We start from the raw sequence: 17,728 nt of genomic DNA on the forward strand, positions 1-17,728 counted from the left end.
AGCTGGCAAAGTTCCGCAAGCACAGGCACCAAATAACTTCCAAGAGGGTCTGAAATTTCAGGACGGCGGCTGCGAACTACAAGCCCCGTGGGCCTCTGCGGGGTTGGAGCTAGTTTATCCCCCCCTCTCCCGTTGGGGGGTGGGTGGGAGGGGAGGCGTGGTTGGCGCCCGGGCTTGACAAGGGGCGGAGGGAAAGGATGGGTACAAAGCGCCGTGCGCGCCGGGGCCGGGCTGTGTGCTGCGCTGCTGCGAGCGGGAGGCGGTTTGCAGGAGGGGGCGACGGCAGCAGCTGCTTGCGCGCTGGGAAAGCCAAGCCAAGCCAAGCCCGCCTTATGCTGCCCGGGCTGCATGGGTGGCCAAGCGGCCGCTCTCCCTGATCCGTGGGCGCTGCTCCTCGGGGGACCGAAGCCCTCGCCTGTGGCCGGCTGCAAGGCGGCGATGCGCCGGCTCCTGCCTTAGCCCTGGAGGTCTCGCCCGCCTCCCGGCCCGGCTGCCCCCTTCCTCCTCTTGGATGCTTTGCCCAGCCTCTCCCACTCCCCGCCGCCTTCCTTCTCCTTCGGTTCTCCGAGCAGCGGCCGCCGTCGGGGCTGCTCGGCCGGCGCCATGCACACGGTGCAGAAGGACACCACCTTCACCAAGATCTTCGTCGGGGGGCTGCCCTACCACACCACGGACGCCTCGCTGAGGAAGTACTTCGAGGGCTTCGGCGACATCGAGGAGGCCGTCGTCATCACCGACCGGCAGACGGGCAAATCCCGGGGATACGGCTTCGTAAGTGCGGGCTGGAGGGCGCAGCGGGTGGAGGAGGAAGGCTCCGAGCCGCCGCTTTCGAAGCTCCTCTGGCGCGCCGCGTTCATTTGTCCCGGGTAGATGGCGAACACGTCGGGGTTTGTCGGATCGTCCCGTGCCGCTTAGAAATCCTTGCTTCGCCTCTGGAGATAGATCAAGATGGGTAGCCGCGTTAGTCTGTCTGTAGCAGCAGGAAAGAGCAAGAGCTCTTATAGCACCTATAAGACTAACGAAATTTGTGGTAGGGTATGTGCTTTCCTGAGTCACAGCTCACTTCTTCAGGTAGTTGAAAGCTCATAATCTACCACAAATGTTGTTAACCTTATAGGTGCTACTGGACTCTTGCTCTTCGTCTCTGAAGTAGCCTGCACTGAAGTCGGTCTGTGTCTGTGTAGCCTACATTGTTTCTAGCCCGCCTTTCTCATTGAGTCTCAAGGCGGATTAAACAGCTTAAATCCATACAGTTAACGGCAGGGATATTCAAGAAGCAAGGGAGTTCTGACTCTGGAAAGCCCATATCCTGGAAATCTGGTTGGGTCTTTAAGGTGCTACTGGACCAGAATCTTGCTCTTCAATAAACAAATATATTTAAAGCCGACAGAAACGCAGTATAGAGTTGAAGAAACGCTGAAACAGTGTGCAAGCTATTATAACATGGAAACATGCTATGTGAACTAGTTAAGGCTTTAGTTCGGAAAGATTTCAGCTGTCCTCAGTTTTCTACTTATTTCAAGTTTTTCTGTGACCATTTCCTATTGCATCTGCTCATTTTTAAAAAAACAATTTATTATTCCATTTATACAGCCCACAGATTTTAAACAATAGGAGCATCTGTTCATTGAATGTCCTAACTGTTGATCGTGTTGCACCTCGCTTGGTAAATTTTCTAGCTGTTGAATATATTGTATTCACTTGGACTGGGTGATCCATCTTGGGTTTTAGTGCAAAAGGCAGATGATAAATAAATTAAAAAAATAAGACTGACATTTTAAACAACACAGAAACTACCCAGTAGGATCATACCTTGTCCATAAAACATGTCATACTTTTAGCCCCCCATGCTCCTTCCTCCCCAACCCATTTGTTTCACTTTGCCCCCATTTTAGCCAATGCTTCATTACTCCTTTTGCACATCTTTGCCGCTCCCTTGATGCATGACATAATTGATGGAGATCCTTTAGCCCTTTGAGGTCATGAGTAGGGCGACGGGCTTAGAGCTTTGACTCTTGAAAGTTCACATCCTGGAAATCTAGTTGGTCTTTAAGGTGCTACTGGACCTGAATCTTGCTGGCAGATAACTGGCCTGTATGAAACTACATGTGCCTGCAGGTGTTGGATTTGCCAGGCCTTGTAGCAGGGTGGTGTATAGTGGGACTAGTATATGAGAGCTGGGTTCAAATCCCCCACTATGCCATGAAGCTCTCTGGATGACCTTGGGTTTCTCTGGCTCCCTCACGGGGTGGGGGGAGAAGAGATCTTTGCATACCCTGCCCTGATTGGCTGGGAGGAAGGATGCGATAAAGATGCATTACATGGGTAAAAATATTCTCCCCCCTTCCATGGAGTTTTTTTTACAATGGTGTAAGGAAGAGGAGGAAATCAGAAAAGTCCACACAATTAATCTTTATGGCTAAGGAAAAAAGCTCTTCCAAAGCTTCTCAAGAACAGGTAGATGAGATGGAGTGATTCATGGAGCACGCATGTGAGTTTTGGTGGGTTGGATGACTGTGAGTAGACTAAGCAGGAGGGCTGGATTCACGGAGCATCTCTGGAGATGCTGAATCCTCAGGCTTGGGTTCAAGAAGCTGCCTTACATTTGTAGACCTATCATGATTGCAGGATAGTAGTAAATAACTGCATTAGCTTTTTCAAAAATGGAAACCTTGCTAGCTGGAGGACAATGACAGTTCTGTGGCTCCAGCCATAGTCTGTTCCATTGTCTCCGCTCTGTAGGATGCCAGGCCTGTATTTCTGGAAGTAGAGGGCGATATCTCTTGGCTCTGACGGTGTGCATCCAAAGAAGTTCTGCAGTTTAGGGGGTGTCCTCTAGCGTGCTATCTTTTCAAGGAATCAACTTTGCCATTCTGTAATGGTGGGCTTGACCCACTTCTGTGTTATGCCAAACTTTATATTGTGCTGGCTGATATTTTTTTTTACATTTTGTTATGCTTGGTGGCAATTGCCCACTCAAAGTTCTTTCGTTTTTATAGAGCCGCAACAGTTAACTTGAGGCTATATTTTGTTTCTGGTTCTTGGCTCTTACTGTGGAATAACTTCATTGTCCCAATATACTGCCGTCTTCAGCTGTCCCCCTGAACTGGCTCTTTGTAACTCTTCCCAGTTTTATAAAAAAAAGGGGGGGGGAGAGAAAGAGTCTTCTCTAATCCCCCCACCAGTAACATTAATGCTCTCTTCCTCCTGGGTACCACACCAGCTCTAAGATTTGTCCTTTATTTATCCTGTAACTTTCCACCAAACATCATAGAACATTATTGGAGGAACAGAGGTCATCTTATCTCCCTTATAGGAAATACTGAAATAAGTTCTAGACAACATGGCAGCAGCGAGGCACAACTTGCCACCAAAGTGAAGCACTTAATTCCACTTGGTTCTGTCTATCCACTTGAGGCACAGCTAAACTCACTGGTTTGGGAGCTTTGTTGTCCAAAGGCTCCTGCTAAGATGATTTTCCAGAGGAAATCTGAATCTCAAAAGCAACAAGTGGGGGTCAGCCCCCTAACCAGCTCTTCCGGTGATGCCACTTTGACGTCTTGGACAGCTTGTTTTCACGTAAAAAGTCAAGAGTTGGCAGTTTGAAGGGTACCACAGGACTGTACTTTTGACAGCCTATTTTCTCTGAGGCACTCAGCCAAGTGCTGTCGACCAATTAAAGCAACTTCTTATAGTCTGCTTCTCAACCAAGTAATTATAAAAAAATTGAATAAATTTCCTTTTTACTCAAACACTCCTTTCGGCGTAACTACCATTTCAATAAGCAAAGAAAATCTTTATTTTCTTTTTATGCCTGATCGTATAAATACACCAGAACTGAAATTGCTTTTTTTTAAAAATAACATAACCTCTACCTCTTGTTGCTCCGATCAGTTACAACTTTTATTTTGTTATGTTTTTTTAAAAAGAGGAGGTGCCAACTGCCTTATACTGTGTCACACTATTGGTTTGTCAACATCATTATTGTCTTCTCTGACTGCTAGTGGCTCTCCAGAGCTTCAGGCAGAGATCTTTCGCCTCACTTCCTACCTGATCCTTTTTAACTAGATATTCTGGGGATTGAACCCGTGACCTTCTAGCATGCAAAGCAAATGCTTTATCACTGAACCACAGCCCCTTTTACACTGAAGGGACATGACCTGGGCTTCCTAGCACACACACGCACCACAGTTTATATTCATAACAGGATCATCATATTTATCTATAGAATTCAAATTTTGGTCTCTGGATGCTCAGCATGTCTTCATATCTGGGGCCACCTTTCCTGGCGTGTTCATGTTGTGAGCTGAGCAGATTTAAAGGCTGTGTGTATATGGAAGTAGCACCTGCCCTCTTCTCAAAATGGAGTAAGGTATATTTTCAAGAGGAAAGTTCATTGCTTGTATCCTGTTTTTCACTGCTGACTGAGTGGAGGCAAACGACTCCTGTTCCTTTTGGCAATGACCCTCTCCTTCTCTCGGCAGGGCACAAACGGAGGCCTCTTCATTTCAGAAAACAGGAACAAAAAGTTGTAGTTGCTCTGAGCTTGGCATCCGCCCGTAGTTTACCCCACTCCTTTTATTGTCAGTTCCCTTGGGATGCTTCTATCTGCTGATACTTGTGCTAGTGTAAATCATTACCAACCCACCCCGGTTGAAGACCAAACTTTGCAGGAAGCAGGTGTACCAAGAGCTCAAGGAACCTTGAAAGAGGCATGGCAGCATGTCTCTGCTTCAAGGAGTGTGGGGATTTGTGGCGTTCAGCTTGCTAACCTTTTACTTTGTTGTGAAGTCAAACAAAACATCATACGGACGGAGACGGAAGGCTTTTCTCTCTAATTTTGACCTGAAGGACGACTCCCTCCTGCAGCTCTTTTACCTCTGCAGTTTTTGTGCAAGTGCTTGTTAGAAGAGAACAAGTGGGACGTTCAGATGCTACAAAACGTGGATTGTTTTTTTTTTCTAGGTGACTATGGCTGACCGAGCTGCAGCCGAGAGAGCCTGTAAGGACCCCAATCCCATCATCGATGGCCGGAAAGCCAATGTCAACCTTGCATATCTGGGAGCAAAACCAAGGAGTATTCAAACTGGTGAGCGTTCAGACATTTATTTCCGGTTAGCCAGGCTTGCTTAAATTTGTTCAAGACCTTGAATAGGGCAATATAAATACGGCTGGGATTTTATTGTTTGTGCCCAGGAAATTCAGATTCTGCCATCAAAACAAACTCTGCCTGTTATGCTTGTTTTGAGTAATGCTTTCTTCTGCCGAACATTGAGCTCTCAAAGCGCTGGCAGTCCTGTAGGAAGTCGAGGAGGGGAGATGAGGCGGGGAAAGGTGGGCAGTTCAACCACACACATCCCTGCAGAAAAGGTGGGCAATGTAACCACACACAGCTCTGTGCTGGTGGCTGAGAAGGGTGGGCTGGTGACCATAGCAACTGTGACTAAGTGATGACCTCATCAACCTGCGCCAGTTTCTGTCGGTGTAAGTTGTGGCTCTAGAGATTGTAGCATGTAAACAGAAGATGGAAAGGAAGGATTAAGGAGAGATGGCAAAGTCTGTCTTTACTTGAAAGAGCCTACCCCTCTGCTCAGTGAAGTTCAAAATCTCCTTGGGTGGAGGAAGGCTTCGAACTTCGCTGAGAGGAGTGGGTAGAATATTTGACAATAGAAGGGAATGCTAAATGTTCCATTGCGCCTGGGGACAGAAGCCGCCACAGGCGGCTGCACTGCTGTGCAGACTGGAGACAGTTTGGTAGTTGGCAACAAAATAAGATAGAGGAACACCAAAAAAACAGCGGCTTGTCAATTTTAGCTGCAGGTGGCCTTTTCTGTTGATTAGGACAACCAAAATATTGTACTATGGCTGCCAACTGCCTGGAGAGAGAAAAATACCCTATCCTTTTAAGGGGGGCTTAATGGGGTGTTATTTACCAGGTGATTTCCCTGTCTTTAAGAGCATCACCTGCCTGTTTCTACACATACTAAAGGGGCAGGTTATTTTTCTCTGTTGGCAACCCCTGCATGTTTCACTGGTGATCAGAATGCAACCTTGCTGACTTGGTAGCTTTCGGATAGCTAGGTTTTGTTGTTGCTGGTGCTCTTCTGGTGTGTACACCTTGGTACAAAAGCCAAGGGACTGCCAGAACCTTCCTGTGCCCTGGTGACTCAAAGGCTGATTTGCCATCATCCCATTAATAATAATAACATAATAATAACATTCAATTTATATACCGCCCTTCAGGACAACTTAACACCCACTCAGAGCAGTTTACAAAATATGTTATTATTCTCACAACAATCACCCTGTGAGGTGGATGGGGCTGAGAGAGCTCTGAGAAGCTGTGAATGACCAAGGTCACCAAGGTCACCCAGCTGGCTTCAAGCATAGGAGGGGGAATCAAACTCTGTTCTCCAGATAAGAGTCCTGCGCTCTTAACCACTACACCAAACTGTCTCACCAAACTTGCATTAGAATACAGGAGTCCCCTTCGCTCTTGTACAAGTGGCGGCCATTTAGTCGTATCATGAAACACATAGTAGACTGCCCTTAAGGCCATTTTTGCAAGGAAGATGAAACCTGCACCTGCCAGGGACAGCGTTGCCACAGCAGAGTGTGTAGTGAGTTTGCGATATGTAATCCTTCTTTCTATCCAACAGGCATTTTGCTCCTATCCATTCCTTTTTGGCTTAATCACACATAACTGAGCAAGTTGCTAGTCCTGTTTGTTATATTTTTATCCTTTTCTTTCTCCCAAGAATGCCGAGCAACCAACAGGGTTATCACCACCCTTTTTAGTTTCGCAACAACCTTGCAAAGCGGGTTGGTTGAGAGACTGGCCCATGGGGACGTAGTAAGCTGTTAGGGTCGAGCAGGGATTTGAACCTGGCTCTCCCAGTCTTAGTCTGACATTGTAATATCTGCATCATATTGGCTTATGCTCTTGTTTTGGCTACTTACATTTTCTTTGATTTTGCACATTTCCATCCTTGGTATTTATATGTGCAAAGAGAGTGGCAGAATTCTGGTGCTCAACTTTTAAAATGTTTTTTTTCAGTGTAACCCTAAACAGAGTTACACACTACTAAGTCCATTGAAGTCAGTGCACTTAGAAGGGTGCAACTCCGTTTAAGATTGCACTGCATATCAGGCAAGTTATAAGTGTGATTTGGTTGAATTAAAACCTGTTGGTTTGCAACCATGCAGAGCTTCTCCAAAGATCTTGGTCATTTATTCTGTGCCTTTTTTGCATTAGACAACTGCTTATGCTGGTGTGGCATGGTATAGTGGTTAGATTGAGATCTGGGAGTCCCAAGTTGACATCCCAGTTTGCTATGAAAGCCTGCCAGGTAGAGCTTGGGCTAGTCACACAGTCTAACCTACTTCACAGGGTTGTTGTGAATAAAAAATAGAGAAGAGGAGAATGATGTAGGCCACTTTGGGTCACTATTGGGGCAAAAAGTGAGGTATAAATTAAGTAAATAAATACTATTGAGTCCCTGGGGACGATATGAAATGAAGATTTCACTCTTATTGCAAGCATGCAAAGTCACTAAGCAAGATAACTAAATTGTGTTCATTCTTGTGAACGCTGACTTGGGAGTTTCAGGGACTAGGACTAGGAAATTCCCAATGGATTTTGTTGGACTTATTTTTTTAGAAGAATGCTTGGACTTGAGCAATAGTTTCGGAAGTAATGGCTTCTATTACTGGGTAGAATAACATTTCTCCATAAGACAGAAAATAAATTTTTATGCTATTTCGGCTGGTAGATCCATAAATACTTATAATTTTGATAAGTGGGTACATTATAGATCTTGAGTAACAAGAGGGCAGAAAAATGGAGTAAAAGATCACTGATGTGGGTTATTTGAATGATCCTAGTGAAAGACATAATAGTATCTCCTGGAACCTAAAGCTGATGATGATGTGCCTGGATCCTGTAGCCTTTAACAATAAATTCTTAACTTGCAGTGTTATATTTATAATGCATAACCTTAGAAGCCACATATTGTCTCCCCACCCACCAGCCACAGCGATTACTTTGTTAAAAAGCTACTCAGAGGTGTTTGACAGGAAGTCATGGGTTCGGTTTTAAGACACTGGCCCAGGCAAACATTACAGCAACTGATAAGCCTAGCAATAGTGTGGTGGTGGTGGAGACTGCCGTCAAGTCACAGCTGACTTATGGCGACCCCTGGCGACTTTTCATGGCAAGAGTCTAACAGAGGTGGTTTGCCATTGCCTGCCTCTGCAACCCTGGTCTTTCCTGGAGGTCTCCCATCCAATTACTAACCAAGGCCGACCCTGCTTAGCTTCTGAGATCTGACGAGATCAGGCTTACCTGGGATCACCTTGTTATTGGGATACATGAAGCTACCTTCTGTTAGATTAGATCACTGGTCTATCAAGGTCAGTATTGTCTACTTAGACTGGCCGCTGCTCTCCAGGGTCTCAGGTGGAGGTCTTTCGCATCACCTGCTACCCGGTCCTTTTAACTGGAGATGCCGGGGACTGAACCTGTGACCTTCTCCGTGCCAAGCTGTTGTTCTACCACTGAGCCATAGTCCCTCCCCAAATGTTGACTTGATTATAACAGGAAAGGGAGGAGGAAATCTTTATGTGGACCAGAGAAGAGGGAGCACGGCGCCTCTGGAAGTCCTGGTTTGGTGCTCAGCTGTTACTGACAACGGTCAAACTCAAATTTCATTATAAATGCTGATTTTTAAAAAAAGCAAGCCAAAATGATTGCCTGGTTTTTTTAACCACTGTGATACGTTTGGATGAATAGTTGGAATGCAGTGTGTAGGATACAGTGTTATGTTTGCCATATTGCTTAGACTGGAAAGTGGACTTCCCGTGTGGGAAAGCTTGGGGAGCCAGTATGGGCTCCTGGAGAGGCCAGCTGTTGGGTCCCTGCTGATACTGGGGCCTCTGGTTTGCAGAAAAATCCTGTTTTGTTTTTAAATAAAGCCCCAAATGGAAAACTTTGTGCAGTTAGAGGATTCTGAGAGCAAATGATGGCAGATGAAGGCAGCACAAAGAGACGGGAGTTACACTGATTAAAATGGGCGCGTGCTGCTCAGCCAAGCCCAGGAATTACAGTGCAATCCTATGGAGAGTTACTCCAGTCTTAAGCCCATTGACTTCAACTGACTTAGACTGGAGTAACTGTGCATAGGATTGCACTGTTAGTCTTTATGGATTTGGTTGCCATTTGATAATGTAACTTTGAACACTTTGCAGACTTAAGAATAAAAGAGTGTCTGTTGGGGGGCAGGGCGGATGATAGATATTTTTATCTGAAGGTGGTGTAGCCTGAGTCTGCTTTTATGAGCATGTATGTTCGAAGGTATAAATGAAGTTGATGGCATGGGAGCCCACTAATGAGTCTGTGTGCAGAAAAAATAATCATGTGACTAAAGTTTGTGCAAATATTGGGGCTGTTTGGTTTGACAGGAACCCTTTCCCCCAAAGTATACCCAATCCTTTACAACTGCTATAGACAGGGTATGAAAGGCTGTTGGTGGAAGCAGAAACAAACTTCTGAGACTGAGTGGGAAACTGACAGTGATAGATCAGAGACAACAGATGTTAGGGAAGAAGGAAATTGCATATCACTGTCACACCAATAAAGGATGTACCACTGTGAAAAGAATAAAATATGGCAACACTTTGCATCCAAGGAGAGGGGCCTGAAAAAGGGGAAGAAAATAAAGCACTGGCAGAAAGAAAACTGTAGGCGACAGTTGAAATAAATGGCTGGAAATAAATTAACAAGAAATCGAAGTTTTGAAGTTCTTCATCTGAGTACAAATGAATTCTTGGAGATAGGTTATCTGTGACACCATAGCATAACTATTTTTTAAAAAGGAGAGAGAATTCCAAGCACAAAGAGTGTCTATCAGTGTGCAACTGTTAAGAGTAGAACAGGAGAAGCAATGTCAACAAAGTAGGATTTGAGTTTCATAGAGACCTGTTGAAGAAATAATGTAGAAAAAGAATACCTTTGGAAAGGTGGAGATTCCAAGCAGCCATATTGGTTTGCTACAAAATCCTAAGATAAATGATGCAATATCTTTTAAGACCAATCAAAATGGCAAAAAAGAAAATGGGCAGACTTTCAAGTTATCCAGAACTCTTCATCAGGCTGTTTAAAAAAATAAATTAAAAAAAGTAGGGGGAGAGAGAAGTGATATTTCAAGTCATGATCCTTTAGGCTTTTTGTCTGCATCCTGTTTTGGTAAGAGCAGTCCCCCCGCCCCCCTTCAGATGTCTGCTACAAAAAGAATTTTAAATACTTTATTCAAAAGAGTAGGCTGTATTGAAAGGTCAAAAGTAGTATTTAAAAATCAAGAAGTATTTTTTTAAAATGCAGAGGTCAAAAGGAACAAAGAAGCAAAAATCATACCACTTCAGTAGTATCATCTATTTAGATTTTTATAGTCTGCCATTTCCTTTAGGTACAAAATAGGTTACATTCTTCTCATTGTAATCTTATGGGACCCAACAACATGAATGGCAATACCTTGTTCAAGGTCTCCCATAGAAAGTGTGCGGTTATGCTAAGTCTTAAATTTACATGGCCTAGAATTTGGACTAACGCCCGTATCGTTGGACTACGCTCATTCTTAATCAACAAGATGTTTTATGGAGTAATCTAATATTATTCTTAACAATTTTCCCCCTAGGTTTTACCTTGGGGGTGCAGCAGTTACACCCAGCTCTCATTCAGAGACCCTACGGGTAAGTGAAGTTTTTGTTAATATCCTCAACAATTGGTTTCAAAGAAATGCTTTAAAAAGAAAACAAAATGTTAAATTTGAGGCAGTAAGCAAACATCCAATATCTTGTGATGAAGCTTTCTGGTACTTTTATTTTTCTTGGTAAAACTTTTTGAAAAGTTGTCTGTGGGTTGTCAGTTTATTGTGACTTAAAGGATGTTACACCGCCAACAACTAGCAGACATGACACCCAAGCCCTCCCTGTGTACATCCTGTGTTTGGACATGTGATAAGGTTCAATAGAACACTGTTTCTCTCTCCTCTTGTCCTCACCCCACCACCAGTAAAACATGGCCACTACAGGGAAGGAGGGTCTGCGTGGCACCCTCTTCAAGCTCACATATTTGGGGCGGGGCCCCTCCATGTGGGCATTGGACACATATGAAACATGAACATATGTGCTCTACTTTATTCATGCAAGTGAAATTTGTTTTTCTTGTCTCTTGTGGAGGAGGCTATCTGATGCATCTTCTCCCTCTTCGAAGCACTGACAATTCCATAATCCAGTCCTCTGTGCCATTGCTATTATTGTTGCTACGGTTATTAACAATGTACTTATATATTGCTCTCCCAGACAGATTAGTGCCCCACTCTGAGCAGTGAACAAAGTCAGTGTTGTTGCTCTCCCCACAATACAGCTGGGGAGCTGGGGCTGGGAGGAGTGGCTTACCCAAGGCCACCTGCAGAGTTCATGGCAGGAGTAGGAGTCAAACCAGCAGAGTGCTGATTTGCAGCTCAGCCACTTAGTCACTATGCTACAGCAACTCACTATGGAAGGAAAGCTCTCTTTTGCAGGCTCCATTGAACCGAATGGGAGTTGCACCAGATTGCTGTTTTGTGACAACCGAGGGCCTCTTGTGAGCCCCTGCCAAAACGACCCTCCTTAAAATCTGAGCACGGCCGTGCCTCTGCACAGCCCTCATTCATTTCCACGGGGCCTCCATTGGAGACGCGGTATGTTTCTGCTTTGTTCTGCAAGTAAAAAATTCTGGCCCTAACAACAAGCTGCATTTGGATACCAAATCTAATGTTTGATGAAAGAAACATCAGGTCAAATTTGATTCTGGACAGATGTGAGACGGGGCTTGAGGAGTCCGGAGAAGTGAACCATTGTCTTCCGCTTTCAATAGCAAAGACCATCCCTCCCTTATCCAAACCATCCTCTTTTTCTGCATCTAATGGAATCTGGCAGCTGCTCTGGAAAAGACAAGTGTGCTCCCGTGGAACAATAGGGACTGTCATACTACCTTCATTTAACTGTTGAATGATTGATGCAGTTCCTTTTTTTTTTTTTTAAAGTACCATTTTGGGAAGTGACTATTGATTGGGTTTTGTGTGAAACTTTTCAAGGAAAATAGGTCCTTTTTGGTTTGTGATTTTTTTTTTAAAGAGAAAGCTTTGGAATGCTGGTTTTTAAGGGATAATGCGTGAGAGTTCTCCCCTTGCCCTTTGCCAAGAAGAATTAATATTTAATCTTTTCTCCTGCACTCCACACACAAATCTGCCTTTCTTTTCCAGCTGTCCTACTCTGGCTTACACAAAGGCATCAAGTTTATGCTTCTAAAGATCTAAGATTGAGCAGGGTGGTGTTTTTGAAACATTGAGCCATAGCATCTTTATGGTGTGTATTGTTGAAACACATTGTTTTCCTTACAGATAGCTAATGGTGAATGCCAGGGGAGGGGAACTTCCTAAATAAGCGGGGGCAGGGGGGCAGGGGCTGCTTTGTTTGTTTAGAAAGCCTGTTGTAGTCATTGAAATCAGTAACAAAAACCCTGTTGAGTACAGTGTAACTCTTATGACTGCTGTTTTTCTGGCAAAATCCTCAGTTCCTTGAGAATTTCACTGCCTCTGCAATCCCATCTGAACATAGGTTTACATATGCATGACTGTTTTCAGAAATGAACTCCTTGCATTTTGTAAAAATAATTTCTACTCCCCCCCACCCCCCAATGGAGTGTTAGTGATGCTATGGGTATCAATTTGGCTGTCATTTAATTGAAAACCTCTGTAAATTAATTTATTGTCAGAGTGTGCTAGCTGCTGCCCAGGACAGAAGTGGCTAAGTCCCAGTTCAGAAAGTCTATAGCTTATGGGCTACTAGTAGAGCAGGCATAGCAGATAGCAGCCATAGAATGTGTAGTATAATATCAGGAGGGAATCCTCCCTCCAAGCACTCTGTATCTCCAGTTCACTGTCAAATATGTATGCTAGAAACAACGACTGTCTGCAGAATCCATTGCCTACAGTCTCTGTTTCTGTGGTGTTATGGAATGTTCATGAATATTCCAACTGAGGAGTGTAAAGGATCACTGCAAGTGCAAGGTCACACAGGACGTACAAAGATTTATGCACAGCTGCAGAGGGAGAAGAGGCTTGCCATTACAATCAGTTAAGTCCTAACTGTGTAATAACTTGGTGAATCCAGGGTAGAAACTTTTGTCCAAGCTTCTTCAAGTACTGAGTCACTTAGCAAAATTTCTTGAGCAACCTGGGCTTTCCCAACACTTCTGCAAATGCATCTGGCAGACTGCATTCCAGAGAGTGTTATTCACTTCCATTGTAAATGGATGACATCCCGATCTACGTGATATTGTCAAGAACAGACTGGACTGCAGGCGGGGAGGACTTTCCAGGTTATCAAATGCAACTTGTAAAGTCTGAGCCTGTTGGCAGGGAAACTGTATGGAGTTGAAAGTAAAGGCACAACGAGGAAGGAAACACCAACAAAATTGCCTTCCTGGGGTGCAGTCCTCTGTCTGCTTTCATGTTGATTTCCATGGGACTTGGAACCAGTCCCCGTGTAACCCTCACAGGGCAGCTAACGTTGAAAATGGCACGCCGGTGTCTTGTTTTGCATTTCCTAATGTTGACTTCTGCCGCACATGGGTTGCTCTTACCCCACTGAGTTGCCAATGCCACTGTTCTACTTTCTTGAGGCTGGTGGGGGGAGGGGGGTGCGGGACGGGCATGGCGACCCACAATGTGCAGGGAGTGATCCAGACAGAAAAAGTACTTAAAAATATCTGTAGGACGGAAAACTCATCACAAGGATGCCATTTTCAACAGCATCTTCTCATCACTTGTGAAGTATGTAACGTCCTCACATAGGCCTTGGAATACAGCTTTAATTAGACTCCAGCCCGGGCTTTTTTTCAGCTGGAATACGGTGGAACAGAGTTCCAGAACCTCTTGAAAATGGTCACATGGCCGGTGGCCCCGCCCCCTGACTTCCAGACAGAGAGGAGTTTAGATTGCCAGCGGCATGGAGGGCAATCTAAACTCCCCTGTGTCTGGAGATCAGGTTGTGGGGCCACCGGCCATGTGACCATTTTTGCCAAGGGTGTTTTAAACTTACCCCCTCCTTGTTCCAGCTGATCCAAAGTGATGTCAGTGTGTGGTCCTGGGAGTGTGTGTGCACTTTGCGTGCGTGCATGTGGTACCAGGGGCACCACCTGCCACCAAGAGTTGCCCCCTGTGCTGGCAAGCCACTGAGTTCCACCACCTCTTTTCGCAGAAAAAAAGCCTTGACTCCAGCTATACATTGCCTGCCTTGGAATGGGAAAAGTTGCTGGGAGAGGGGGGTGATGGGGAAACGCTTAACCTGTCCCCCTATTTCAGATTCTCTACCACCACCCCACACCTTTTCCATCTGTGGTGCTTGTAATGGATGTTTGCTGGGTCTTGCCCCTTCTAAAATGGCTGTCAGTCTGCCATTACATATGCATTCATGTGATGCGTGGTTTCATCCACAGCTTCTCAATGCAATGTGTGTGTCGTGGAGAAGCAACTGCACCCTGATATATTCAGAGCAGAGCTCTTTTTCTGTATTATCAATCTGTGCGCTCACAGCAAAAACAAATGTGCATGAAACTAGTGTCGTGTGCGGGTGGAAGAGTTTTACAGTATCTGTGTTTTCCTTCATGCACCACAGAACATGAAACAATTCATGTAGATAGGGCTTGGCAGTCTAGGCTGTTGATGTTCCATTTCTGGGGCATGTATTTCGCCAGTCGAGAACTGTCAGGGCTGCACGGAGTGCACATGACAATGAATTTGATCAATTATTTATTGGTTGCCAAGAGACAGGATCTGGGAGACCAGGGGAGGCAGGAAAGGGGGTGGGGAGAGAATCTCTCTCTCATTATTTGCAAGCATACGTAAACAAGATCTTTGCTGCGTCCTGCTCCAGCAGTAATTTGCTCACGTGAGACGCAGGCCGGCAAAAGTGGGGCAGGTACACCCGAGCGATTGGTGTGAGCAGCACAGCCAGTTTCCTAAAGCGGAGTGGCGAGTGCTGTCCTGGGCAAAACACGTTCAGCAGTTGGAACAATCGGATGAACGTCGGTTCTGATGTTCCTTGAGCGACCCTACGATCTTCAGAAAGGAATATTGCGGATTGCAATGTGAAGCTCCAGATTTCTGTATAAGCAGATGCAAGCGAATGAGTTAAGGAAGGTCACCTGCCCTCCTGCTTTTTAAAAACCGAAAGCAGAATTAACAGTGTATTGTCGAAGGCTTTCACGGCCGGAGAACGATGGTTGTTGTGGGTTTTCTGGGCTGTATTGCCGTGGTCTTGGCATTGTAGTTCCTGATGTTTCGCCAGCAGCTGTGGCTGGCATCTTCTGAGAGATCTCTGTCTTTTGGTGCTACACCTCTGAAGATGCCAGCCACAGTTGCTGGCGAAACGTCAGGAACTACAATGCCAAGACCACGGCAATACAGCCCAGAAAACCCACAACAACCATAGAATTAACAGTATTCGTTTATTGGAATATTCTGGGTGATCCCAATTACTGTCCCCGAAGGTGCAGGGAAGTGGGTTATGTGCACCCACATCCATGGGTCCCTCCCTCTCCCCCTCCCTGCCTCCCCCACAGTGTCCTCCTTCATTGTCCCTTAGATGTGCTATCAGAAGCATGGACATTGCTGCAAGCTCTCATGGTCCAGAGATGTCTCCAAAGGGGAAACTTTTTGCATGAAAGGGGCTTAAAATATAATGCCAGAAAGGAATCCAAGGGAAGTCTTTCAGCTCAGTCTGTATCATAGGGAGGAAAAGAGTCAATTTTTTCTGCAGTCAATTTTATTGTCTGTTGAATTTTAAGCTGCATAGCTAAGACTTGGATTCCCCCCCCCCAGGTCATAGTTAGCCTGTTGAATTAGGCTCTGAAAAGTCTATTCCTTGGATAAATATTTAAGATGCTACGGTCTAGGGAGCTTCAAAAGAACAGTTATACGCTGACCATAAGGACCAATTGGAGGCCTTTCCTTCCATATCAGAAATCCTCAGGGATTGACTTGTGATTTGGGGAGACGTCCTGAAGACCTGTGCTTGTGTTAACTACAGATAACTGATCTGCTGTTTAACAGTATTGAAACTTTAAGCCTGAGTCTTGTGAGAATCTGCACTGAAATGCAGCCGATGAGTACAAGAGTCAACCTTTCCCCTCCACTTTGCTTATATATATTTTTTAAAAGTTTCAGAGTGTACAGCTGTAGAGAGATGTTTGAGGGTGGCAGCCCCCCCCCCTACATGGATGAAACGGAAAAATATTTAAAATGAGACTTGCTGGATCTTAAGACTTTTCCTTTGCTGAAACTTCCAAGATTTTGAGCAGTCCTCAGTGGGGCGTAATTCTAGCTGGGAATGCTTGCAGGAATGTTAGATGCTGGTATCCCCCCGCTGCTTACTGGGAAGATAATCCTGTTTGGGGGGAAGAGAAATGGACCGGTACCTGCCCGCACTGTCTGGTGAGCCTCCACATGGACCATCTATGCAGATGGCTGGATTCTCTCCCCACCCCACTTTTGAGAGGGAAGAAACAAATGGTCTGGGTTTCCGTGTGAAGGTATCTCCACTTCAGGAGAGTGTTTCATCCATATCTGAACGGGAGCAGCTCTGGGGAGTAAACATTGGAGGTACTCCCTTTAGGGACTCGCTTTGTGTTGCATGCTGAGGCACGCAACTTCCAAAGGGTCTGTTCTCATGTTTGCTGTTACAGCAAAGTTACTATGGGGAAAAATTAACTTAGAAAGGAGGGAAGGGAAGCGAAGTCTGTATTGTCCCCTCTGACTGACGGTGGGTTTCCAGGATCTCAGGTTGAAGTCTTTCACATCACCTGCTACCTGAGTCAGGGATGGAACCTGGGACCTTCTGCATGCCAAGCAGATGCTCTACCGCTGAGCCACCAGATTCATAGCTTCATATGAAGCTGCGAACTCCCTTCATTGCTACTTCTCCAAGTGGCAGTGGGCCCCAGTGAGCTGCTATGTGGTGTGCTATTATGGCAAATGAACAAGCCCTGAATGTTGCCTGTATCTGCAAACAGTGGTTCTAGGCAGCCATTTGAAGTTTGGGAAACAGCACTGGGAACAGGGGAGATTAATTTTTTTAAAAGGGCAACCTCTTGTCATCACGGTCCTAATCTGAATTTCTTTGCATTGAATTTTTTTTTGCATTCCTTTTTTGAAGAGGGAAGGCGGACCCACTTGAGATCACAGAACTTCTTACATCTGTAATCATAATTATTTTTATTGGCTTCATTTATAGCCCCCTTTCTCACTGAGAGTCAAGGTGGAATACAAAGCTACTGAAGTTCCACTATCTGTGCCAGACAGTCTTCACTCATTGGCTCAACAGCAGCTTCTTGAGCTATGTTGTCCTGGTAGAGATCCCAGGGTGCAGAATACACAGCCAAGATATTATTTGTGAGGGGCTCATGGGTATGTAAACTGCAGGACCGGATCTAGGGTTGCCGGCACCCAGGGCAACCCAAGTCCGGCTCCTCACACGCAGCTCACGCTCCGGCGTGCTGTGGAGTTGGTGGAGGCAGCGCGGGTGGCTGGGAAGCTGCCCACGCCATTCGCCTGCCCCACAGGACAGGGGGTGGCCGCCCGCCCCCTGTCCTGTGGGGCAGGCGAATGGTGCAGGCGGCCTTCCAGCC

At 45.6% G+C, this 17,728-nt stretch overlaps 1 protein-coding gene across 1 annotated transcript in view; it reads left to right on the forward strand.

The window, feature by feature from the left end:
- The first annotated feature begins 249 nt into the window (after window positions 1-249).
- The window catches only part of RBM38 (RNA binding motif protein 38), a 39,993-nt gene continuing 22,514 nt past the window's right edge, over window positions 250-17,728 (forward strand). Inside the window, exons 1-3 of the mRNA XM_054980564.1 lie at window positions 250-771; window positions 4,966-5,089; window positions 10,692-10,746. Of these exons, the coding sequence (XP_054836539.1) occupies window positions 604-771; window positions 4,966-5,089; window positions 10,692-10,746 (347 nt within the window). The 5' untranslated portion in view covers window positions 250-603. The remainder of the gene's footprint in view (window positions 772-4,965; window positions 5,090-10,691; window positions 10,747-17,728) is intronic.

The sequence above is a fragment of the Eublepharis macularius genome, chromosome 5, assembly GCF_028583425.1.
Source record: "Eublepharis macularius isolate TG4126 chromosome 5, MPM_Emac_v1.0, whole genome shotgun sequence".
In the NCBI taxonomy this organism is placed as follows: Eukaryota; Metazoa; Chordata; class Lepidosauria; order Squamata; family Eublepharidae; genus Eublepharis; species Eublepharis macularius.